This window comes from Belonocnema kinseyi, chromosome 10 (assembly GCF_010883055.1).
Source record: "Belonocnema kinseyi isolate 2016_QV_RU_SX_M_011 chromosome 10, B_treatae_v1, whole genome shotgun sequence".
Taxonomy (NCBI): domain Eukaryota; kingdom Metazoa; phylum Arthropoda; class Insecta; order Hymenoptera; family Cynipidae; genus Belonocnema; species Belonocnema kinseyi.
In genome coordinates this window covers 4,369,406-4,397,351 of record NC_046666.1, presented here as the reverse complement: position 1 = coordinate 4,397,351, position 27,946 = coordinate 4,369,406, and the positions used below count along the sequence as shown (strand labels likewise).

At 31.5% G+C, this 27,946-nt stretch overlaps 1 protein-coding gene across 5 annotated transcripts in view; it reads left to right on the top strand.

Moving 5' to 3' along the window:
- Positions 1-27,679, top strand: part of LOC117181732 (proton-coupled amino acid transporter-like protein pathetic) — a 72,776-nt gene extending 45,097 nt beyond the window's left edge. For 2 of the 5 annotated variants that reach the window (XM_033374693.1, XM_033374694.1), the window contains exons 2-5: positions 19,059-19,144; positions 25,519-25,926; positions 26,072-26,438; positions 26,522-27,679. In XM_033374693.1, coding sequence (XP_033230584.1) covers positions 19,059-19,144; positions 25,519-25,926; positions 26,072-26,438; positions 26,522-27,115 — 1,455 coding nt within the window. In that variant the 3' untranslated portion in view covers positions 27,116-27,679. Of the gene's footprint in view, positions 1-15,904; positions 16,465-19,058; positions 19,145-25,518; positions 25,927-26,071; positions 26,439-26,521 lie in introns of those variants that run through there. The other 3 variants (XM_033374692.1, XM_033374691.1, XM_033374690.1) reach the window with 3 other exon arrangements.
- Positions 27,680-27,946: the final 267 nt, after the last annotated feature.

Below are 27,946 nucleotides of genomic sequence, written 5' to 3'. Positions count from 1 at the left end.
TGTAAATGAATTTTCAACTAAGAACGCTAAATTTTCAGGCAAAAATAGAATAGTACAATTCCCAGTTTAGAAAAATTAATTTTGAACAAAAAATGTTAATGAATATTTAACCAAATTTCTGAATTTTTAGTTGATCGTGAAACCAAAAAAAAAATTTCTTTTTAAACCAAAAATAGTTTGATTTGAGCAAAAAAGGCAATTTTTCAACAAAGTAGTTGAATACTTAACAAAACCAGATGCAAAGTATTAATTTTCTTTTTAAAAAAACATAAATTTTCAATAAAATACATGAATTGTCAAAAAAGTAGTTTAATTTTCTGCAAAAAAAGATGAATTCTCAAGAATAAATGTGATTTTTGATAATTAAATCAACCTTTTTTCAAATAATAAATCAAAATCTGTTTAATTTAGGAAAGAAAAGGACGATTTTTCAACAGTATTCTTGAAATCCTAACAAAAGCTGATTCATTTTCATTAAATTCGAAATTTCTACCAAAAGCATTATTTTTTAACCAAGAATATTAATTTTCCACCAAAAAATATAATTTTTCAACAAAATACACGAATTTTCAAGCAGATAGTTGAATTTTAAACTGAAAAAGATCAATTTAAACAAAATTGATGAATTTTTTAAACAATATTATGAATCTTCTAATAGAACAATTAAATTTTCAACCAAGAAGTTTAATTTTAACTAGAAAAAAAAAACAGTTTAAAACCAAATAGTTGAATTTTCAACTGAAGAGGTAAAAATTTAAATAAAATGATGAATCTTCAACCAAAAAGAAGAATTTTTAATAACAGAGTAGAATTTTCAACAAACATGTTGAATTTTCAAATAAAGAAAAATAAGTTTTAAGCAAAAAATGGAATTTTCATCTAAAAATAAAATTTAATTTTCAACCAACGAATAAAAATCCAATGCCAACAAAAAATGTAATACATAGTTGATATTTAATCGACAAATATTTTAATTTGAAATAAATAATTAAATTCAACAGAAAATAATTCAAAAAAATTTTTATAAAAAGTTATATTGTTAAACAAAAAGATGAATTTTCTGCTAAAATATTAAATCTGCAACAGAAAATGAATTTTAGCGATGTGATTATTGTTTCAACAATATGAATTTTCTCAAAAAATAGTCGATTTTTCAACCAAAATAATGAACTTTTCGTTCAAAAATACCAACATAACCTAAAACGAGGAATCATCGTCCAGTTTGCACAGGCTGTCATTAAAGCGTGGAGTTTTGTCGTGGTTTTCCGATTTTCAAGAAGGGAATCCTTTTTTTTCGAAATTTATGACCTCTCTCAAATTTCAAGGACAAAAGGAGCACAGCAAGTGTACTCCGTCTTTTTCTGAAAAAGTGCGCGATGTTGAGTATTCTGCCGTTGAAAAGAATATAGCTGATGGTCTGTTTTAATTGCTGAATTATAAAAAAAAACTGCGCAACGTTGAGTATTTACTCTCTAAACAAGGTACAGGTAAGGATCAGTTTTAATGGATGAATTAGAAGAAGAAACTGCTGTACGTTAAGTATTCTCTCGCTTAACAGAGTATAGCTAATGATCAGTTTTAATTGATAAATTACAAAAAAAAACTGCGCAATGTTGAGTATTGTCTCGTTTAACAGAGTATAGTTAATAATCAGTTTTAACTGATAAATTAGAAGAAGAAACTGCGCGACGTTCAGTATTTACACGCTGAACAAGGTATAGCCAATGATCAGTTTTAATTGATGAATTATTTTTTAAAAAAACTGGACGAAGTTGAGTATTCACTCGCTGAACAAAGTACAGATAATGATCAGTTGTAATTAATTAATTAGAAAATGAAACTTCTTGACTTTGAGGATTCTCTCCCTTAAAAGAGTATAGCTAACGATCAGTTTTCATTGATGAATTATTTTTGAAAAACTGCGCGACGTTGAGTATTCTCTCGTTTAAGAGAATATAGCTAATGATCAGTTTTAACTGATGAATTAGAAGGAGAAACTGCTTAAGGTTGTGTACGAGGTCTGTTCAAAAAATACGCGGATTGAGGTCATAAAAAAATGTACTTTATTTGGAAGTTACACGTCTGGGTCTCCTTCAAAATACTCTCCTCCCCAACGCAAACACCTATCCCAACGGTGTTTCCATTTGCTGAAACAGTCCTGATATGTTTCTTTTGTGATGACTTTCAGCTCCGTCGTCGCATTTGCCTTAATCTCCTAAATCATCTCAAATCTTCTTCCTTTGAAGGGGTTTTTTTATTTTTGGGAACAAGAAAAAGTCACAAGGAGCAAGGTCATGTGAGTATGAAGGGTGGGGAAGAACAGTAATCGAGTGTTTGGCCAAAAACTCGATTGGCTTTTTGGTCGTCGGTCATCAGGCGTCGCAAAAATTTCGCAGTGACGCAGTGCATCTTCAATTTTTCGGACAAAATCTCGTAACAAGATCTAACTGATATGCCACAATCTTCGGCAAGCTCCCTAATGGTCAGACGTCGATTTTCACGCATCAGGGTGTTGATTTTATCAATGTGTGGGTCGTCAGTTGACGTTGAAGGACGCCCAGGACGCCCAGGACGCCCAGGACGCTCAGGACGCTCATCATCGTCAAACGACTGTCGGCCACCCTTGAAACGTTCATGCCACGTGAAACATGCAGTACGCTTCATGGCAACATCACCGTAGGCCGTGTTGAGCATGACAAATGTTTCAGTTGCAGATTTCCCGAGTTTCACACAAAATGTCACAGCAAGTTGCTCTTTCAGGCTGTCCATTTTACAATCCGACAAACAAAAAAAAACACTCTTTACTTAAAACCGTGTAGCTTATCAACAAATGAAGATATCTGCGACTGGAATACCGCGTTTTAAACAGCTGGTCTGTACGAACTTAGCGACACCAAGCGGATTCTCCTGAAACCAACTCGAGCCGCGAAATTCAAACAGTCCGCGTATTTTTTTTAACAGACCTCGTATTCTCTCGCTGAACAGAGTACAGCTCATGATAAGTTTTAATTGATATAAAAAAAACTGCGCGACGTTGAATATTCACTCGCTGAACAAGGTACAGCTAATTAACAATTTTAATTGATGATTTTTTTTTTAACTGCGCGACGTAGAGTATTCTCTCGTTTAACAGAGTACAGCTAATTATCAGTTTTTACTGATGAGTTAAAAGAATAAACTGCGCGACATTGTGTATTCTCTCGCCGAACAGAGTATAGCTAATGTTCATTTTTAATTGATGAATTATTTTTTTACACTGCGCGACGTTGAGTATTCTCTCGTTTAACAGAGAACAGCTAATGATCAATTTTAACTGATGAATTAGTAAGTTTCACTTCTTCATTAGTACAAGTAATTGATCAACAACTAGAATTCAGTTACTGATTGAAATTAGTAAAAATTATGACTCTCTCAAATTTAGGGACTGGATATAATTTACAAAATTTCAAAATAAAGATATAAAAATACTTAACGAAAATCAGGTTTTCAAGAACAATAGTAGAATTTTTTTAATTTTCTTTAAGTGCTGAATGAAAGAGTGCGTTTTGATTCAATGTCATTTTGAAGGTATAATTTAAATTGCTTGTAATGTCATAATAATGCGAGTAATTCGAGATAAGAACATAAATGATTGACTAATTTTGCAATCTGTCACATATCGTGAAGAATGAAAGAAAAGATGCATGCAAACGCTAATTCGATAGAGCACATCTTATACTGCATAAATGACTCAAATTACCCGCATTACGCATATCACTCTTGACACTGATCACTGACCATTAAGATCAAGGTCATGTTTCGGATCCATTTACTTATCATTGATTATTCGATATCAGTATACCTCAAATTTATCTTTTTTTTTAAACCGAACTTATAAGCTTACACTACCATCAGAAATTATCTACGTGGCTAGCGCCAGTATTATTTAAATTCACTCCTGACTTTGAAATGTGATTACGCTTTCAGAAAAGGAACGAGGAACTTTTTTGAAGAAGAGTACAAAATTAAGAATAAGATTACAAATATTACTTTCTGTCAAACTGAGTTTTCTCACAAGTTTCTTGATAAAAAATGTCCAAGCGTATCTGCGTCGACAGCGGTGATCGCCGCCTAAATCCCGAAGCAAACACGCTTGGTAATAGGTTGTCATATTTCAAGAATTTGTGAAAATTTTTGAAATTTTATAAACTTTAATTAAGAATAACATATAATTTTATCCATAAGTTTTTTTTACTAAAAATATCCAAATGTGTCTGCCAGGATTGCGTTGATCGCTGACTGAAACCCGACGCAGAAACGCTTGGAAATTTTTTGTCATATCCTGGGATCCCGTGAAGATTTAAAAAGTTTTATTGGCTCAAATTAAGAATAAGATTACAAATATTACTTTCTGTCAAACTGAGTTTTCTCACAAGTTTCTTGTTTAAAATGTCCAAGCGTATCTGCGTTGATAGCGGTGATCGCCGCCTAAATCCCGAAGCAGACACGCTTGGTGATGGGTTGTCATATTTCAAGAATTTGTGAAAATTTTTGAAATTTTATAAACTTTAATTAAGAATATTATATAATTTTGTCCATAAGTTTTCTTACTAAAAATATCTAAGCGTGTCTGCCTCGATTGCGTTGATCGCCGACTAAAACCCGACTCAGACTCGCTTGGAAATTTGTTGTCATATCTTGGGATCCCGTGAAGATTTATAAATTTTTAATGGCTCAAATTAAAAATAAGATTACAAAAAATTACTTTCTGTCAAACTGAGTTTCTCACAAGTTTCTTGATAAAAAAATGTCCAAGCGTATCTGCGTCGACAGCGGTGATCGCCGACTGAATCCCGAAATTTTAACCCTGAATTAAACCTGTGAATTCTAGATAAAACCTCCTTTGAGTCTATTTCGGCAAGTTGGCGAGCCTGATTTTTATTTAGTTTACCAATTTTTTTTATAAATAAACAATTATGACGAAAAAATTGCAAATTTTTCTATTTGATGTTCCCAGTGTTTGTCAATAATAACAAAATAATTGTAATCTCCTGCGTTTAATAGATTTACATTAGATAAACGTATTCGATCATGATACAATAAATAAACTAAAATAGTTTCACAAACAAATTATTTTTTGGAGATATTTTTTTCTATAATTTTTAATACTTTTACGATTTTTAATTTTAGATTGCAAAAAATTTGGATGAAAACAATATTATGATGAATAAAATTTCTCTTAAGATTATTCTTGTTAATATTATAAACAAATGTATTATTTAGGCTTTTGTCGACAAAAAATTCATTTTTTCGATGGAATTTCTTTTTAAATTAAGAACCTCATTATAGTTTCATCCAAATTAATAATTTTTACATACATTTTTATTATATTTTTTAACTTTATTAACAAATGCATTACACGGGCATTTGTCGACGGAAATTTTTTTTTAATGCCAGTCCTTTTAAGGTAGTTTTGCCAAAAGTCACATATCTGAAAAAAAAGTTTTTCTATGATTTTAAGAATCAAAATTTCATAACTGATGTAATTTAAAATAAAAAGCATGATTTTTTATTAACAATATTAAAATTCACAAAAAAAACATTAATTTAAACCATATTTTTGCAATTGAATTTTTTCTTACCTTTCCTAATTACCAATTTGATAAAAATGATTGCATTTTAATAAATAACGGTTTGTCTTTGTCAGGAAAACATTTTCTGCAACTCTACTGTTTCCAATTTCTAAAATAACTAAAAGATTATAAAAAATTATTATTTATTTAAACATTGTTTTCTTTCAAAAAATTTTTCTAACGATTTCGAGCCATAAAAGCAAAATAAAAATTTACTTTCAAAATTAGAAAAAGTAGAGTTGTAGAGCATATTTTTCCGAAAAAAAACAAACCGCCATTTATTAAATTGCAATCATTTTTAAAAAATTGGTAAGAATATAATTCCAAAAAACATGGTTAAAATTGATGTTTTTTTTTTGTTGTGAATTTTAACAATTTTCATACAAATAATTTTTTTGTTTGGAATGACATTGGTACAATATTTTGATTCTTAAAATCATAGGAAAACGATTTTTTTCAGATATCTGACTTTTGGCACGAAAAATACCTTAATTGGAAACTTAATGATAATTTTAGAAATATTCCCAATAAGTTCATACATTTTTTTAAAGAAAATATAATCAAAAAATTATGCATTCTGTTTTTTTTCGGTTTATTCCTTAAACAAATCTTTGACCAAATAAATGAATAAATGCATTTTTTTTCACAAAAAATTATGAATTTTCAACCTAAAAGGTTGAGTTTGAAACTAAAAAAAATTGATTTACAAAAAAAAAGAATTTTAAACAAAATAGTTTAATTTTAAACCAAACTGAAAAATAAATTAAATTTTATTCAACCATTCTACTTCCAAAGAAATTGTTCATTTAGGCAAAAAATCGATTTCGGGAAATTACAGTTACTGCCAACCAAAAAGTTTAATTCTCAACTAAAAAAGATTAATTTTCTGCCTAGAAGAGAAATTTTCAAGTAAAAACAGGAATCTTCAATCGATAAAATTAATTTGAAAAAAGTAGATCCATTAAGTAGTAAAATTTGCAGAAAAAAGATGAATTCTCCAGAAAAAATGTAACAGTTGATATTTCAACAAAAAAACATTTTAATTTTAAATCAAAAAGAGTTCATATTTTAAGAAGAAAATTTAATTAAAAATAAAAAGCTCTTGAATTTAAAGAAAAAGATGAATTTTCATTTTAAAAAAATTGTATTCAAACCAAAAAAGGTATAATATATAAATATAGGGTTAAAAAATTAATTGTTAACAAAGAAAAATTAATTTAAAAAGAGTATTTAAATTATCATCTACATAAATAAATCTTAAACTGGAATGATGTAGTTCAACTTTGAACTAAATAATTGAATTTTTATTAAAAATAAAATTGTTTAAAATTTCACTTACGTTGAAAAGTCTTATTTATTTGTTAAATTTAACTGTTTTTTTTTCAATTTAAAATGTTTTTTGTTTAAAATATTAACTACTGCATTTTTCGTTCAGAATTTATGTTTTTTGGAATTAAGATGAATTTGGATGAAAGTTCAACTTTTTTTGTTAAAAAGTAACTTTTTTTTAAAACATTTATCATTTTCATTAAAAGCTCATCTCTTTGGTTGAAAATGAGTTATTTTGTTGAAAATTCTTTTTTCTTGGGCTGAAAATAATTTTTTTGTACTTTCAACTGAAAATGTAATTCCAGTTGAATATTTCATTACTTTAGTTAACAATTTGTCTCTTTTGTTAAACATCAATTTTTTTAGCTCAAAATGTAGCTATTAAAGTGTTGGTCAAAAAATGATCTTTTTCAGTTGAAAATTCATCTTTTTTAGTAGAAATTGATCTTCATGGTTGAATGCTTATCATTTGATTGTATATTAAATTATTTTAGTTCAAAATTCATCATTTTAGTTGAAAATTCATCACTTTGTTTGAAAATGTAACTATTATTTTTTAAATGAGTTGCTTTTTTAATTTATTTTTTTCTAACTGAAAATGTAACTATTCCAATTGAGAATTACGTCATATTAATTGAATATTCATCTATTTGTTTGAAAATTAATTAACTTCAAATTTTCAATATTAAATTTTTGGTTGACAATTTATCTTTTTTAGTTGAAAATTTATGTATTTTGTTGAAAAATCGTCTTTTTTGTTAAACTTAACCTTCTTGGTGAAAGATAAATCTTTTTGGTTGATAATTTAATTATTATAGTTTAAAATTCATGATTTTAATTGAAATTGTAACTTTTTAAAAAATTGATTGGCTTTTGGTTGGCAAATTGTCATTTTTAGTTGAAAATAGATTTATTTTGTGGAAAAATCGTCTTTGGTGAAAATAATTTTTCTCGCTGAAATATAAATCTTTTTGTTTGAAAATTCAATTTTTCTGGTTAAAAATGCATCATTATGTTTAAAATGTAACCATTTTTTTGAAAAATATTTTTATTTTGTAGAATTTTTGTTTCCACTGAATGTAATTATTTAAATATTATGTATAATACTAAATCATTTTAATTAATCAACAATTAATCTTTTTCATTTGAAAATATATGTTTTTCATTGTAAAATCGTATTTTTTTTATATAAATAAACTTCTTCATTGAAAGTTAATTTTTCTGGTGGAAATTTAAACAATTCTGGTTAAAGATTTAGCATTCTAGTTAAAATTTTACCTTTTTTTTTGTTAAAACTTTATCTTTTTTGTTCAAATGTTATCTTTTTTGTTAAAAATTCAACTATTCAAGTTGAATATTCATTTTTAGTTGAAAATTAATCTCTTTAGTAGAGCGTTAGTTTTTTAAACTGAAAATTTAACTATTCAATTTTAGGCTAAGAATTAACCTATTTTAATTAAAAATTTATTTTTTTGAAAAATTGTCTTTTCTGGTATAAAATTACCTTATTGTTTAAAAATTAATATTTTGTTTAAAACATCACCTTTTTCTAAATTCAAGTATTCCATTGAACTGTACATAATTTTGATTAAAAATGTATCTTCTTGTTTCAAAATCAGTTAAAATTTAAAGTGAAATATTTTTTCTATTGAAGAAGTTACATTACCACAGATGGGAAATTTCAAAAACTTTCTCTGTGTGGAAAATGTTTTCAGATTCCATAAAAAATATAATAAAAATACATAACAATAGTGTTATGTTCTATTCGCTCTTTATTCGACCCGATTAATTATTTATGTCACTTCGAGAAATAAGGTTAAACGAAGACACTTGTTTGCGATTCTAAAGAAAGTATATCAACTGGTCGAAGAGAACCAGAGGAAAATTTTCAGGTTGGGTAATTCTAGAAATAGCAAAGTTCATCCAACACATCTAGTTATTTTTCGCAGACTTCTTTTGTGTCAGACATTTACAGACAAAACAAACCATTTGTGACAATGATGATTTCTCAATCAATAAATGTGATATCTCTGAATTAAAATCAAAGAAATTCTGCAACAGGGTGAGCTGATCTTGTTAAATTTGATTGTTAATAACTTTTCAATTGGGAGCGATTACCAGCTCAATTGTTTTCTTCAATCTGATTTTTCCCATGTGTCCTTCTAACCAGATCACATTTCAATTTTACCATTAGGGCCAGTTACTAAAAATATAACGTAGAAGTGATCTCTATTATGTTTCAAGGTCTTGGTTGGAGTCCCCTTTTATTTTTTTAAATCCTTTTTCATCTCCCCTTCTTTGTCCCTCAACATCATAAAAACCCCTTCCCGGTTCCCCTTTCCTCCTTTCCTTTTGCCCTTGTCTTCCCTTGCCTGGCCACAATAATATGGTCATACAGAATCAAACTGGTTTCACCATCGCGTGTGGTTCCAAAAAAGCACTTATCTAATGAGTACGTTTACCAGAATCTTCTACCTTCAAAATTCAACTCGGCATTATTTATATCCTCTTTTTTTTATCATTTTATTGGCGATCCAAAACTGATAAAAATTTATTGCTATCAGAAAATAATGTCTGACTCTACCATGTTTCGAATTATGTTTATGATTATTTATTTATAATTAATTATAATATGTCGACGTGTCCAAATAAAAAGGTTCCTTCCCGGAAGAACCAAATGAAAAGGACTTGGATGTCTACTCAAATCCCCAGTGGGCACAAAATTTGACGAAGTCTTTTCGACATCGTTACGACATCTTTACGACAACTTTACGACATCCTATGTCCATGTCAATAAGTCGTCTTTATGATATCGTAAATATGTCGTATGATCTAACGATGTCTTTACGATATCGCAAAGATACCGAAACAACATGGAGATAGGATGTCGTAAAGTTGTCGTAAAGATGTCGTAACGATGTCGTAAAGACGTCGCCAAATTTTGTGCCCACTGGGTCCTGCCAGAAAATGTACAACAATTCTGGGGTCCCGGAAGAATCAAATGAAAAGGACTTGAGTGTCTACTCAAATCCCGAGTGGGCACAAAATTTGACGACGTCTTTTCGACATCGTTACGACATCTTTACGACAACTTTACGACATCCTATGTCCATGTCACTAAGTCGTCTTTATGATATCGTAAATATGTCGTATAATCTAACGATGTCTTTACGATATCGCAAAGATACCGAAACAACATGGAGATAGGATGTCGTAAAGTTGTCGTAAAGATGTCGTAACGATGTCGTAAAGACGTCGCCAAATTTTGTGCCCACTGGGTCCTGCCAGAAAATGTACAACAATTCTGGGGTTTCCCAAGCTTCTCATGTTTTTTCAAAGTATAACATTTTATAGTTTCATGAGCTTATTATAAACTTTTTTTTAGTTTTTAAATATTCAATTTATTTGCTTAATTTCGAAAGCTTTCGTCAATTGTATCATAAGAGATGATTCAAACTTTGCTTTTGATCTTCTATTACAATTTCCAAAAGAAATGGTTGAATTTTCAACAAAAAAGATTAGTTTTATGCCAAAAAAGATCATTTTTTGACCAAATGCATGATTTCTCAACCAAATAATTTAATTTTTAAGAAGAAATATCAATTTTCAACCGAATAGTTGAATTTTGAACGAAAAAAGATTAGTTTTATGCCAAAAATGGAATGGTTAAATTTTCAGTAAAAAATTACTTCACCACAAGCAAAAAATCGACCAAAGTGATGAGTTTTCAATTAAAATAATAAATCTTTAATTAGAATAGACGAATTTTAAACCAAAAAGATAAATTTGTAACAAAAGAGTTTAACTTTCAACAAAATAGTTTTTTTTTTAATTAAAAAGATTAATTTTCAACTAAAATGATGTGTATTTAATTGTCATTCTTCAATTTTAAACAAAACAGATGAATTTTTAAACCACAAGATTAATTTTAAACAAAAAAGATAATTTTTTAACAAAACCAATAATTTTTCAACTAAAAAAGGTAAATTATTAACCAAAAATTGAATAGTTAATTCTTAAGTTGAAAAATTTAATATTCTACCAAAAAGATAAATTTTTAATAAAAGAGTTTAACTTTCAAAAAATAGTTCTATTTCCAATACAAAAGATTAATTTTCAACTAAAATAATGTGTATTTAATTATAATACTTAAATTTTAAACAAAACAGATGAATGTTTTAACCACAAGATTAATTTTAAACAAAAAAGATAATTTTTTAACAAAACTAATCAATTTTCAACTAAAAAAGGTACATTCTTAACCAAAAATTGAATAGTTAATTCTTAAGTTGAAAATTTTAAGTTTTTAATAAAAGAGTTAACTTTCAAAAAATTAGTTTTATTTTCAATCAAAAAGATTAATTTTAAACAAAAAAGATCATTTTTTAACAAAACTAATCAATTTTCAACTAAAAAAGGTAAATTCTTAACCAAAAATTGAATAGTTAATTTTAAGTTGAAAAATTTAAGATTCTGTTAAGAAGATAAGTTTTTAATAAAAGAGTTAACTTTCAAAAAATTAGTTTTATTTTCAATCAAAAAGATTAATTTTCAACTAAAATAATGTGTATTTAATTGTAATACTTAAATTTTAAACAAAACAGATGAATTTTTAAACTACAAGATTAATTTTAAACAAAAAAGATAATTTTTTAACAAAACTAATCAATTTTCAACTAAAAAAGTTAAATTTTTAACCAAAAATTGAATAGTTAATTCTTAGTTGAAAAATTTAAGATTCTGTTAAAAAGATAAGTTTTTAATAAAAGAGTTAACTTTCAAAAAATTAGTTTTATTTTCAATCAAAAAGATTAATTTTCAACTAAAATAATGTGTATTTAATTAGAATACTTAAATTTTAAACAAAACAGATGAATTTTTAAACCACAAGATTAATTTTAAACAAAAAAGATAATTTTTTAACAAAACTAATCGATTTTCAACTAAAAAAGGTAAATTCTTAACTAAAAATTGAATAGTTAATTCTTAAGTTGAAAAATTTAATATTCTACCAAAATATAAATTTTTAATAAAAGAGTTTAACTTTCAACAAAGTAGTTCTGTTTTTAATACAAAAGATTAATTTTCAACCAAAATAATGTGCATTTAATTGGAAAACTTCAATTTTCAACAAAACAGATGAATTTTTAAAGCAGAATATTAATGTTAAACGAAAGAAAAAGATAATTTTTCTACAAAACTAATCAATTTTCAAGTGAAAAACTTAAATTCTTAACCAAAATTGAATAGTTAATTCTTAAGTTAAAAATTTTAATATTCTACCAAAAAGATGAAATTTCAACTAAAATGCTAGATCTTTAACTGGAATGATTGGACTTTCAACCAAATGTTAAATTTTCAAACAAGAAGATAAATTTTGAAATAAAATTGAATAGTTCAATTTTTAGTTTGAAAATATATAATTTTTAACAAGTAGATAAAGTTTTAACTGAAATGATGAATTTTTCATCAAAATAATTGAATCTTCAACCGAAAAAAGTAACCTTTCGCCAGAACGATGAATTTTTACAAAAAAAAACGATTTTTTAACAAAATACCATATTTTCAAATAAAAAAAAAATGTCAACCAAAAATTGACTTTTTAATTTTTACTTTAAAACAATGAAATTTTCAACTAAAGAGGTGAGTTTTGAAACTACAGTGATGGAATATTCAATTGGAACAATTACATTTTCTGTTAGATAAAAAAATTAAATAATTTTCAAATTAATAGTTACATTTTCAAATAAAATGGTGAATTTTCAACTGGAATAGTTGAATTTTTAACTAAAAAGATGAATTTTCAACGAAGTAAATTAATTTCTACAAAAAAAAGGATTTTCAAATAAAAAAGATAGTTCTTGGACCAAAACTTTGATAATTCATTTTTTAGTTTAAAAAATGAATATTCAACCAAGGAGATAAACTTTCAGGTAAAATGATGCAATATCAAACTGGGAGAGTTACATTTTCAATTAATAAAAATTAATTATCGACAAAAACAAAAACAAATTTAATACAAAAGAGTTCAAATTTTAACTTTAATACTTAAATTTTTAGTATTTAACCAATTTTTTGTTTAACCAAAAAAAAAACGAATTTTCAACGAAGTAGTTCATTAATTAACAAAAGAGATGATTTTCCAATTGAAATGATAAATATCCAACCAACAAAAGAGTTTGAATTTTCACCAAGTGATTACATTTTATTAAAATGATAAATCTCCATTAATTTTATTTTTCAACATTAATTTTCAACCAAAAAGAACTTATTTTCAACTAGTTACTAAAATTTTCAACTAAAAACGCTCAAATTTTCAACAAGAAATAGAATATTTAAATTTGCAGTTTTAACATTAATTACTAAGCAAAAAAAAATGAATTTCCAACCAAAATAGTAATTAAATACAGTAATATAAAACTACTTTAACCAGAAAAGATCAATTGTTATTCAATTTTAAATTTCAATTAAAAAAATTAAACATGCTCTCGAAAAAATTATCTGACATTAAAAAAAAGTCGCGGACATTCCGCCATGCGAGTTAGCACTTTTTCATTTTGCCTCCACGAGTTAGCACCTTTTCATTTAATTTCTCTGAGATGGAACTCTTTCATTTGGACACGTGGATGAAAGAGTTGAAAAATTTGCGAAATTAAAGCCGACGCTAAAGTAATAAATCTCGTTAACTCTCTAGGGGGAAAATAGACCAAGTTTCTAATTTGACTAAATTATAAATTCACATGAATCCTCTACGTCACGCGATTACATAAAAATGAAATTATGAGCCCAATTTTCGAGGGAATTGCATAGTCTCTAAAGTACTCTAAATTATAATTTATGCAAATTATCGCACTTTACGAGACGTGATAAGTTAGGTAAATTTTGACCTTGCGTGTATATTAAATTATTTAGTTCAAATGTTCCTTAATTCCCTCTTATTCTCTTTCAGTAAAGTGTGGAAAAGCCAGACCTTATTATTCCCGGATGACACACCAACCGAGAAACCCGGAAATATTTTTATTTCGCTATCTAAAATTAAAATTTTTGAAAATCCCGAAAGGATGTCATCATTACATTCTATGTATGAGCAAACGTTGCGATAATTTTAGACAGGAAATTATATAAAAATCCACGTGATGTTATCATGGAATTAGAATTTCAAGAGCGTTCCTGAAATGAAACTGACATTAGTGATAATGAGCTTAGGTCCACTGAACCATCAGTCTACATTCTCAGAGAAACGATGATGAAATGGGAAAAAGACATTATGGAATCTTATCTAATTTTTCATTCCTTTCCGCATTATTGAGATTTACGGCAATCTTCCGCAATGTTGACATTGGCCGTCTCTGGAAGAATGGAAACATACACAAATTGTGGTATCGATTTCCCAAGTCTATTATGCAATCCTGGTCTTCTTTTCGTTCTTCTGAAGTGTCTTCTTCCTTTAGAGATTATTTCAAAGATACTTTATCTGCACATTTTTTTCACAGCTCATTAAAAGTCTCTTTTCAAGGAAAACAATCACGGAAAACAATCACGGAAAACCCCTTCAATTCCTTTATATCATTGAAGAATAACATTTTACAGGATTGATACTGTTGCTTTACTTGAATTTCTCGGGTTCCTTTTTTCTTATTGGAAAGAGTTGGGTTTGAATTTAAAGATGAGGGAGGCACTGGTTAAATATAATTTTTGGCAAGCGAGAACCGCAATCGTATTCGCCATCCTATAGCCTCTTGAGACGTATGTTTCGAAAATAGAAATCACGGCCTGGAACCATAGGAGTTCCAATTTAAAGAGGAACTGAGAGGAGACAAATTCTCTACCTAGAGACATCGATTCTAGTCAAAATTTCAAGTTTGATGTTCAATTTTACTTATTTTAATTAGCATTCCTGTTTTGACGATCTTGAAGAGTTACAATAATAAAATCTGCAAATTGGAGTTAAGTTTCCTATTTGGATAATATCATAATGTCTTTAGACAAGAACAATATTTTTAGACTTCATAATTTTTTTACCACTCAGATTACTGCCTGACGTAGAAGATTTACAGCAGGGAAGTGTTTTCTGAGTGCAAAGTTAGAACCTGCGTGTTGAATGTTGATAAGGTAAAATTAGTAAATTACACTGTCGTGTTTGTTTCAAGTATAATTTTATCATTTGGTGCTAATAGTGAGTTTGGAAGCTGATATTTCTGCCTTACAAACAGTCATTCAGTTGCTAACAATGTAATTGCTGATAGAACTTTATAATGAGTTTTAGACGCGTTAATAATTTATTTACAGATGCTTATTCGCAATATTAAAGCAATCAATTGTGTATATACAAATCCACAATTAGATTTGTTTTATTTTTATTTTTAAAGCTCTTATTTGATGCTTTGTGCTGATAAAGGAATTTCAACTGGGTTATTTTCGACCGGGTATTTAAACACTTCCAATTCAAAATCATCTATGAGTCAAATCTATCTTTAATTACAAAACGGAAAACATATTTCATTCAAGATAAATCTGTATCATGTACCTTCAGGAAATTGAGATCTGGAGGGACCTCAGAATTTCGGAAAAGAAGGATTCAATACATATGCTTGGTCATGGAAACTTTAGTTTATCTCCAATTCCACTTATCACCAGCTGCACTCGATTCATTGGCAATGCCTATTTACCTGGTATCGCATGATTCCTGACTATTTTAGTGACATCGGAAGCAAGAAAACTTAGTTTAACGTCAGACCTATAAGCTTGTGCGCATCAGTGGTGTAAGGTCAGGACCTATGTTATAGAGTTAGAAGACACTCCGGATGAGATTAGGTTCTACCACCTCGTAGATGAACGCTGACGTACGCGAGACGCGAACGCGTCTGTTTGCTCTTCCTATTTTCGCACCCGTCGGGTATACATATAAAGAGTCGTCCTCGGGACATTCTCAAGCGATTTGGCAGTGATCCGCGATTTTCTGCGTCGCGCGACTCGCGTCGTTCGCGCGACCACAACCCGTTAGTTTATGTTAGTTTATCGAGACATCGCTGTCCCGAAAGGAACCATTAGTCTCTTGTTTCTATGGTTTCACCCAACGCGTGTTTGAACCCTATGAACAACTGTTTAGCATTATAATCATCAGTATCATCAAGAACTTGATGCTAGATGATGGTCTCAGCGAAGCTGATGGTCTCTTGAGACCGAAGATCAAATGCCAAACATCAAACGGAATGTTGTTTCAAAGTGCCGAGCTTGAGCTCGATCGGTCACTGATGAGGATAAAAGTGATTGTTCTTTAGGATTTAGAAGATAGTGATTAGTGTTTAGGATATAGAAGAGTGAGATAATAATTGAGAATGATGCTTAGGATGATCTTGCTGAAATAACGAGGATTCTGGTGACGAAGTGAATGAGAAAGGTGGTAGAGAAGATTAAGAAGAGACCTACGAGATCGGCGGAAATGGGAAATTCTAATAGTGATGTTGATGTTGAGATGAACGCCCTCTCAACTACTGTACCTGGTGATCGACCGCACGTCACGGTTAATATTACTTTATATTTTACAATCAACATTCGCTTCTCTCAGTATCATTATACCATCTCGTGCAGTCATTATGAATAAGCTGATTGATGGTGTATCTTCATTAATCATGCTTTTTTTTAATTTTGCACAAAGTTGAGATGTTTCACTCAAGAAAAGTCAGTAGTAGTTGCTTGTTTTGAAATCTAGAGCTCATCATGCTTTTTATGAAGGATTTGTTTAGCGAAACATTTTATTCAGCTGATGAATTAGAGCCTTGATGATGGATGAGATATACTTCTAGCTGATATTAGTCTTTCAGCTAGTCGCTTTTTTAGGGACTGACATGTTTATTAGAAGATTAGCGGAAAAGTTTTATTAAGAAATATCTTATGTTTTGTTATAACAATCGTTTGTATTGAATTCATTTGCAAATGTTTAAGAGTATGTTCTTACAAATTGAAGAATAGATTATACAAGCAGTGAATAGGATAATAACGAATCATAGAAGATCATGGAGTGAATAGTACGACTATTGAAATTCAAAGTATTGTTGCACATCAGAAACTCAATTAGCTCAATCTGAAACTCAATCTGATTGGGAAAATAAATTTTTAAGTATAGGCTCTAAATTTAAAGTAGAATTTTTCTTTAAATTGTATCAATCCGAATTAAACTCTTGAAAACTAATAGAGTTTCACAAACATTAATATATTTAAATCTGCTTGGCAATATGTCTTTTCAACATGTCTTTAAAAAAACGCCAACTCTTTTCCTATTTATTTAGATACAAGATACTTAGAAGTATGACACATTAAAAATGGAACATTTTGTGGAGGATTGAAGTAAGATTATCCCATTCCTAAATTTTAGAAGCAGCATCTACTATGCTGTAAAATTACAACCTATTGCCAGCAATTCGGTCAAGTCAGGAAAACAATAAAGTCGAGGATGTTAATCTCTTGTAAGAATTTTATTGCTAATAACCATAATAATTTCCAGAGAGATAAAATGCTTAGAAATGTTTCAGAAAGACAATAGAACATTTTGTGGATGTTTAAATTAAGATTATCCCATTCATGAACTCCTTAAACACTGCCTGTAGAATGACAACATATTGTCGGCAGTTTTATAAACTTTCAGGGCAAAACCATAAAGTTGAGACTTTTAATCTCTTGCAAGAATGTTGTGCATAATGCCTGCAATAATGGCCAGAGTGACAAGATACTTTGAAGTGCTTCAAACTGAAAATGGAGCGTTTTGTGGATGGCTAAAATAAGATAATTCCATTCGTGAATTTTGGAAACACCATCCAGTGTATTGTAGAATGACAACCTATTATCAATTGGTCAACTTTTATGGATAAAACATAAAGTTTTTGAGTTTTTTAATCTCTTGCAAGAATGTTGTTCCTAATTTCCATAATAATGGCCAGAAAGACATAAAATTTGACACATCACCCGAACTTTTGAATAGTGAGGCATTGTGTGTTGTGTCTCGAAGAAGTGATGCCCACGTTGAGGCTGAAGTAATAATAGCAGGAGGTCTTGGCGCCTACAGCACGTGTAGTGAGCACCTTCGTAGATGGTATAGAATCATGACTAACGCCCCCTCAAACGCAACCCAGTGCTGTGGTCTGCAGCATTGGTTGATTCGGTTTGAAGCGAATTGCGCGTGGTAGAAAAAGTGATGGTGGAGACTCTGGTGGGCAACTTTTGCTTGGCAACCAACTCGATTCTTGGGAGGAGGGGTCCTTTCCCTATCCATAGGTCGAGTATCCTACTCGGTACTGATATGCGCAATGTATGTGCATACTGTACGATGACTCTTACACACGCATACTAAATTGTCGCTAGGCGCCAGGACTCACGCAAGTGGAACTTCTAATTTTATTCTAATACAACACTCTCAGTGATGACATCCGTGTGTGAAGACACGAAAATATATTGTTTGTTTTCTGTCTCAACTTGATAAATCGCTTTCACTTTTCAGTTGGGTCTAGGCTATAGTCTTCAAATGCAAAGGGGGAATGAGTATAGTGTTAGGTGCTTCTAGTCTAGATGTATTGATTTTTCCCCTAAAGTTAGGCTTAGGGTGTGTGCATGATATACGTTGCATATAGCTCTGCTTCTTCCAAAGTTCAAGGTTTACTCCTTGTTCAAAAAGAGTTAAAAGTCGTTATTGGTCAGCGCTGTTCATGATTGTTTAATCAACTTTATTTTCGTTCATGCCATGTAGTATTCATCAAATCATTAGCGCTTGTTAGCACGTAGTATCACAAAACAAAAGAGCATTTTTAGTTGCTTTTTTCTGCAAGATGAAATTATGTCACTTTACACTTATTTTTTAGTACGGAACCCAATTTTTAAGGAAGTTTAACGTGCGAATCTTTTATGATTATTTGAAATTTTCCTTGAAGATGATCGTTCTGTCTTAAGGAAAGGATAAATCATTTTCAAAATTTTCAGAAGAAAGATATAATCTTTTGGTTTTAAGAACAATTTGATGCACTTTGATTACAATAAATCGATTTTCTTTCCTAGGCTTTTCCAGATTCTCATAGCTGTCTTAAATATGGATGTTTAAATACTAATATAGGATTTTTTGTTTTCCAGAGAACGCCTATGCGCCCGATGATAGCGGAGTACGACCCAAAGATGCACGGGGTGAAAACAGAACTTTCAGACATGGTTCTCGTCAAGTAAGTGTTGAATTTAAGTTAAAGAAACCGACGCGAATGAACGGTCAGCAGTAGATCGAGCGATTCACTCTACTTCTACGACCAATCATCACCATTGCTTTCTTGCCAAATCCAAATAGTCAGTGCTCAAGTAAACGTGAGTGACTCCCGAGGATCATATATTGTGCATTTCTTATGTCTTATGCTCACGTTTCATTCCATTTTTTCAAATATTCGAAAATTTAAATGCGCATACCGCCTTATCCTCTGAGTGTTCAAGTTCAGCTATTTAACCTTGAAGACCTTCGCTGCCATGACGTTCTTTTCCAATCAAAGGATTAGAGTGATTTGATTGTAAATGAAATTTGATAAATGAAAGTTGATGAAATAATGAATAGGAGTGATATTATGACAAATACATGTTGAAAAAGAAACACTTGATGAATGAGGGAGTAAATGAGGAAAGATGATTGTGAAACGAGCATATGTTATTAGAATCAGGAAATATTGTGTTTCCTCCTCAGTTTCCTCGGCGCCAGAAGCCTCATGCCAAATATCTTAGGAATCTAACTCTAAATTACAATTCGTTTAAAATGAATTAAACATTTTCTTCACTTATTTGTTTCACTGAAATGCTTTTTCTTAATCCAGGAATTGATCTAAAGTAATACTCAATTCCAGATGCTATTAGTCATTTTTAACAACCTTCAGAATGCCACGGCTAGCTACACATTTTTTTGAATTGTCAATAAGTCCTGGAAGAAATTTTTAGACTCTTTGCTCTTTTAATTTACTGAAACTTTTTTTACTCCGAAACTAATTGAAATTGTAAATAAGAATTTCGTATAAGATCTGAAATTATCAAGTGCGTTGTATTAATTTTGCTTACGTCAACTATTGGATGTAATCTTTTGTGATAATGGCTAACAGCCAAGAATTCAGAAATGCTATTAGACTAAAATTAAAAATGAAAGGTATGTGAGAATATTGTGTGGGAGTGACTGAAGGAAAAAAATGAATGGCGAAAACGGATGTACAGTGTTATCGAACCGGTTCGAAATTTGCGTCAAGAGTCTGCCATTGATTTAGCATCATGGCAGCGAAACGCCTTCGTTCCATACAGCATGATTCGAATTACCCCTGCTCTTTGTCAATATTCTCTTTCTCCAAAGAAGAGTGGCTTTTCAACAGTAGCTCATCAGATTCTTTTCATATTTCAAAAAAACGGAGTATTCAAACTTGTTGTTCATTAGAGTACGAACTTGTAAATTATTTTCCTCGAAGTATTGTATCAGTATTGTTGACCTTAATGAGTCATTTATCAATTACAATTTTTGCTATGCAAAATGTGTAGAAGTCAGTTATGCTGTTACTTGAATGATCTATCTCTGATGACGCATTAGCCTAAAAATATTAACCAAAGTCGGGTTTAAATTTAATTATCTCTTCATTCTTCTTAACATGAAATCAAAAATAAATGTTAAACTGCATTATCTTTTAAAATTGTGGACCCAGAAAGACAAAATACCAATACCGACATCCTATTGATAGAATTAACTTATCAAACTTATCAAAAATTTTTTTCTTCTCAACAAAAGTAAGAATATTTTCATGCGGCAAAGATGTGAATCCACATACCTACACGTATTCTATCATAGTCCTCATGTGATCGCGTGATACTGCTTACGCGTAGTAATTTATTGTTGCCAAACGTTTCCGCTTGCACGTTTTAACAAGTAGAATTACAAGATTTTCTGTAGAATCATTTTGCGATCATTTAATAGGCAGTTGGTAGACTTTATTCTACTATTGCCATTTGTTGTTATTTTTATTTGCTCTGCACTACAATGCTTATCGTTTACGTTATCTGAACAATACATTATTAACTGCGCACTAAACAAAGTAGAGGGGTTTTAATTTTCCTTACAATTTTTATCGTTTTGTTTAACCTTATTCTTTAGTGGAATGTTGAAACACGCTGCTCTTCTATGAATTATTAATTGACAAAAAAATGCCGAAAGGGAAAACTGTTGAGAATTGTGTTCCTGGCTCGTAAGTTAAAAAAAAGCTTTGCGTTTTTATTTTATTCGGTGCAGTTACTTTATCATTTAATGTTACATTTTGATCACTCTTTAATTGTAAATGAAATTAGAGGATTAACATATTCTGTTAAATATGTCATAATAGGCGAGGACAAGCGGACCAATGACCATGTGGATTTCGATAAAGAATAAAGTTGTCATTTACAATGTTTCAACTGGAATTGTAGGAGGAATTTATAAACGGGATATTAATTCAAATTTAAATTTCGCAAAGATAGACTTATGAGTGTACAAGTCTACTTTTTTGCTCGCAGTATTATGCAATTACAAGGTCTATGATATAAATAATAAAACTTGTTTTCTCACTAGCGGTTAATAATTTTTGCAAACAAGTATACAATGTGACAAAAAGTAGTGGCACAAATTGTGTAAGGAAAAGAGGTGGTAGCTAAACACACCCACTTTCTAAATTTGAAGTACTAAAATAACCTAAACGAAATTTGTTGTTGTTGAAATATCGGAGTCTAATTTAGAGGATCATTGTAAAAAGTTACTTGTATAACTGAAAGAGAATCAAATTAAGAAAGGACTAAAGGTGGTATGCGTTAAAATTCCTTAAAATGATTAAAATCTAAATTCAAATAATAATGGTGGGAGTCCAATCTGCAAAAGTCTCATAGATTTAAGTTCGAGTAAAATATAATGATTCGAATTTCATCATATTAAACGCTAAAGGATGTTGTCTTTTACTGTATAATATATGCATTTATATGATTCCAGAAGTGCGTATAGAGTCCGGGCACAGAAATAATATTCGGGCTCTATGAAAGTACTCTGCGAACTAAAGTCAAAGACAAGAGTGAATGACCGCGGACAGACCTTTAGACATACGGACTAGTTACTAGTTGACAAAACAGCACGAACTACTCACGGACTTGCTTTTGCTATTTTAGTGTTGGGGAGTAGCTTTTGTGGAAATTCAGTCAAAATATAGATTTTTAAAGTGTAACCTATATTTACAATTTTTCATTTGATACTTGTAAAACATTTTTTTTCCTATCTAAAACAGACAATTTCTGATCCAGAACAGTTCTGAACATTTCAAGATTTTTTTAATTCTTGGTCATTTTTATACTTTTTAAAATTAAAATTAAAATTAAAATTAAAATTGACTAAGCTAAACACATACTGAGCCAGACGCGTACTAAACCAGACGCGTACTGAACCAGACGCTTACTGAACCAGGCGCGTACTGAGCCTAACGCATTTTTAATCAAACGTGTTCTGAACCTGAAGAATTTTGAGCTCTGAAGGTATCCTTTTTTTTTGATAATTTTCCCCAACACTTCAATTAGTTAATATTGCAACAGTTACAATAAAGTTACTGACGACTTGATAACGTGACGGTTTTACTAGTACCTTTCGTTCGAACGATTTCGCTAAAGAAACTTTGTAATACTTGAAAATACTGATATTCTTTTGATACAACAAAGCTAATCAATTCGTTTAACGTGTGTAACCCTTTTTGTGAAGCGCAATGTTAGAGTAACGTACACGGCTTGTTAGTCGTCGTACTGCGTCGAGGCGCTGGGCGTCGGTGATGCAGTGCGGTGGTTGAAGCTGCCTCGATCCGCGCGTGACACACACGCGTGAAACCTGTGTCGTCACGTGTCACGTGACACACAGACTCTAGTCTGAGCTTTCTCGACAGAAAGCTCCACACAGCTAAGGAGAGAAACTACCGCACCTCAACGGGTACCTACACACCTACCTTTACAATATGTAAACGTATCCTATTTAACTGTTAATGTAAGGTGCCTTTCATTAAGGTAATAGGAGAATGAAAATAAAGAAGCATTTCAATGCGTCGTCAATTTTCACGACTTTTTTTACTATTTTTTATTGTTATTATTCTTATATTATAAACGCCGCTTGTCTTCAATGCAAAATTTGATGGCTTTTTAAGATTTAATTGCAATATTTTCTCTAGAGTTCTAAATTCCTAGAGAATTTAAAATCCATTAAAATATTTGTGAGTCAGGCGCGTTCTGAACTCACTCGAAACTCAAATTTAATTAATACTTTTGATGCCTTTAAATGAATGAATTCTGCTCAAATTCAAGTAAATTTATTCAAATATTTTAGAACTCTAGTTTACTTTAATCGAAAAAGGAAAATAGAGCGAGTTCAGAGAATGAATAATGAATGTCAGAAAAGTTTCAAATGTGTGATGTGGATGTGCAGTACAAATGGTTAAATCGAAATTTTTCTATTTGAAGTAGAGAAGAAAATAACACTCAATTACTTTTTTTGGTATAAGTTATGCTTGGAGGAAGACTAAATGTGTATAAATGGAATACTTTTTCGATTTTGTTCAAAGTCTTAAACCCAAATTCTTAAAATGCCATCGACCGAGGCGATTATTGTGCACCGGTGCGCTCCACTTTTGCAAGTTATCGTAATCAAATTTAATTCGTGATTGCTGAGTCGCTGTTGAGCACACTGAAAATTTTGCAAACTCATCACATTCTTTTGGACATTCCGACTCGACGTTTACAAAAACAGTCTTTAAAATCATTCCACTTGAAATTCTTTTATTGCAATAACCTCTGAATCATAACTCACTTTATAATCTGAAATTGAAGTATATATTTTTACCGAAAATGAGTTACGACGATTTTCATTGTGCTTTTGAGTTAGGCTTTTCTTTGAAGCAACAATAATTGCAAAATAGCAAAGTACTAGTAGTGCGATATTACAAAATGCGTGATTATTTTGCACGAGTGAAGCGTATAGAACACGAGAATTGCGATTTATCAAATTCATTTAAAGACAGGAGAGTCGGGTCATTGGTAAAGAGTGTTAGTTGAATTATTATATAATTTACCTTAATATAGTAATCTAACATACACGTACACGGTGTAAGATACATACTCTTAAATACATCCGTGGGCGCAAATTTATTATCAAATTTCAATTGTTCAACTATAATTTCTTAAATAAATTCTTAAGTTTTAAATTTTTACTAACTCTCTATAAAGTTCACCTCAGCGCCAACGGAAAGACTGCACTGCTTCGATCAAAAGATCCCTACTTTAGAAACTAGATCCTTAAACTCTATAAAACTTCATCAGTAGTTGAAATTTTAAATTATTACAAAAATATAATTTTTGGGTTCAATTTAAAATACATCCCTCTAATCATTTGCGATTTATCATCATTTTTCGACCATCTCTAATAACAAAGTTGTCTTTAAGTATGGCTATTTATTGCTATTTATTATTTTAGTATCACGTTTCATGTTGGCCACATTAGCAGGAAAAAATAGCGAAACCTGATAATCCTCGGGTCTTTTGTCGATGCGGTCAGTTTCACACTTTACCAACACACACAAGCACATATGAGTCCACTTTTGTTGAGCGTGTTACATTTAATGCACGAATTATCATCGAAAGCACAATGCACGAACATACTTCTTTTTAATGATTGAACTTCATACAAAGTAAAACGATTTGCACGAATCAAACCTGAACTCAACTATCTCTAGTCATCACATATCATTTATACAAACCGGGCTCAAGTACGAAAACAATATCGTTTGCTAACATTATAAGTCTAGAGAAAAAGAAGAGAATGAGAGAGAGTAGGTGGTTGATGTAACTCCTCGTGTGAGGAACCCGTGCAGAAATATTGATTTGGGTCTAGTAAGGTTCTAACCAGTTTCCGCTACTTCTGATGTGGCCCTGATGTTATTTTGCTTTCAAAAGTACAATTAAAATACCCTCGAAGGAAAACTTTTTGAAAATGCTTCTTTAAACCTTTTTGTTGAAGTGGTTTTGCAGATTGAGATTTGCTCTAAAAAGTTAATCATAATAATGTGTCAAAGTAATTACTTTGCAAGGCAATTTCTGCACGGGAACATCATCTGCATGTCACCTTTTATTCCCTTCCCACTATTTCTCATCCAGTGTATCATTTCATCTTATGTCTAGATATTTCATTAGCTTGCTATTTTGTGCACCAAGTTTGTGCAGTTTGACACTTTTATCACCTTTAGAGTAAGAATTATCATTTTTAGAACAATGTATTATAACTTTTGAACATGATCCGGCTTGAAGGTCCAGTAATCTACCAAAAGTATTTCGTTTTTTTTTAAAATAAAAATTATAATGATTATTTAACTTCTTTATCAAAGACCATTTCTGATCAGATCTCCTATCTCCATTTCTCCCGAATGTCTGTGATTGTTCTTTGAAGTGTCATCTTCGATGTGCGAATCAGTGTGTCAGTATTAGAACGTTTAAATTCTAATTGAAAATTGATGGACCCTCTCTAATAATCCTGGTTTTGCAGATACAAGTGTGAGAAAAATGAGGTTCCCATTACGCTTACGAATGGATCAACCCTGCCACTTGTGGAAAGGCCCAATGATGAAGAGGCTGCTTTGTACGACCCCTTCGAGCACCGGAAACTGGCGCATCCGACGTCAGATTTGGACACTCTGGTTCATCTGCTCAAAGGAAGTTTGGGATCCGGGATCCTTGCCATGCCCATGGCCTTCCTGAATGCTGGTTTGTACTTCGGGCTCTTCGCGACCTTTTTCATAGGCGCTGTCTGCACCTACTGCGTACACATTCTGGTCAAATGCGCCCACACACTCTGTAGGCGGACACAAACACCGAGTTTAGGGTTCGCTGACGTCGCTGAGGCGGCTTTTCTTGTTGGTCCCGAGCCAGTCCAGAAGTACGCCAGACTAGCCAAGTAAGTTTTAAATCTTTTCTTACTAACCAATTTCCTTCTTGCTTTCTAAAACTGATCGGTTTGGCACAAGCAAAATGTTGATTCCGGAGTTTCCTTGAGCAGATCGTAGGCACTAAAATTAAACTGTAAACATTCTTAATTACAGAGCAACTATAAATACGTTCTTGGTGATCGATTTACTTGGTTGCTGTTGCGTGTACATAGTTTTCGTCGCTGATAACGTGAAGCAGGTGGTTGATCATCACGCTCATAGTGATTGGGACGCAAGGATTTACATGGCGCTGCTTTTGCCATTTCTGTTGGCGCTCTGCCTAGTAAGGAACCTCAAGTATTTGGCTCCATTCTCCATGGTTGCAAACATACTAGTCGCAGCTGGGCTTGGAATCACCTACTACTACATCTTCGAAAATGTGGAGGACTTGAACTTGGAACCAAGGCCCAAATTTGCTACTTTCTCCCAACTTCCACTCTTCTTCGGCACAGCCATCTTCGCTTTGGAGGGTATTGGTGTTGTAAGTACAATTGAGAATCCGCAAATCCATTTTTGATTGGAAGATCTATGTACATTTTTTTATATACATTTTTTCCTTTACAGGTAATGCCCTTGGAGAACAACATGAAGACTCCAACCCATTTCATTGGCTGCCCGGGAGTTCTCAACATCGGTATGTTCTTCGTAGTCCTCCTCTACTCTGTCACAGGTTTCTTTGGCTACTTAAAATACGGAGAAGCGACCGAAGAGGCAATCACTCTCAATCTTCCAAAGGATCAAATTCTCGCCCAATCCGTGAAGATCATGATAGCCGTGGCTATCTTCCTCACTTACGGTCTTCAATTCTACGTTCCCATGGAGATCATCTGGAAGAATTTGAAACAATACTTTGGTTCCAGGAAGCTCGCTGGAGAATACCTTGTCCGTATTGCCCTCGTCATCATGACAGTTGGTGTAGCGATTCTTGTTCCCAATCTGGGACCTCTGATATCACTAGTCGGGGCTGTGTGTCTTTCCACAATGGGTCTGATGTTCCCGTCAATTATCGAACTCGTCACTGTTTGGGAACAAGAGAACGGACTCGGAAAATGGAACTGGAGGCTGTGGAAGAACATCTTCATAATATGTTTCGGTATTCTAGGTTTCTTGACGGGAACCTACTGCAGTTTACTGGAGATGGGAAACGAGAAAAAATGAGCGAAGCCATTTTTGGCTTCAGCACGACGCTTTCTTCTTCAGAATGACGTCTGACGAGTCCACGCGTGCGTGGAACGTCATCCTGTGGTGCGGTTGCAGATAGAGCTGCGTCCTTCCCAGGACTTGAAATCTAAATGGCTGCTGAGCCCATCACCAGAACGGGGTTCCAAACTCAACCCAGATTGCTCTCTGCTCCCAGGAGCAGACGCACTTCGTACCATGTTGGTACCCCTGACTGACCAACGACACGAAATCAACACTCACCGTTTGACGATGAGCAACTTCACCGCAATGCCATGATGGCAGGAAACCGACTAAGGATTTGTCTCAATGGCTCCACAGAAAAAACAAAAGATAAAATGGATTGCAGATCAATTTTGGAGCACTTACAAATTTACCGTCCTTCGGCGAAGGTTTTGCCGAATGTTTCGCCGAGGATTGGAGAATAATTCTGACTTGATCTACTACATAGTCAGCTATACCAACTAAAACAATAGAGAACAAATTCGAAGAGAACATGATATCGGTAACAGAAATCACAAATAAAACTTCGTTCTTTGTGAACTTTATCTTTTGTTTTTTCTGATCCACTTTTTAGATTCAATTCTCGCTTCAAAAGATCTTAGAGTAACATAATGAAAAATATCATCATAGAAATTACGTCAACTATCAGCATTTATAAATGCATCAATCAAGAGGATGTTAGAATCAGAAATTTATGTTACTCCATGGTTTTCGCAAGAGACTATTTTTATAAACTTAGATAGCCCAGCGAGCTTCCGCGAAGGCGCGCACAATCTGAGATAAAAGTCGATCCTTGAAAAACGCTTC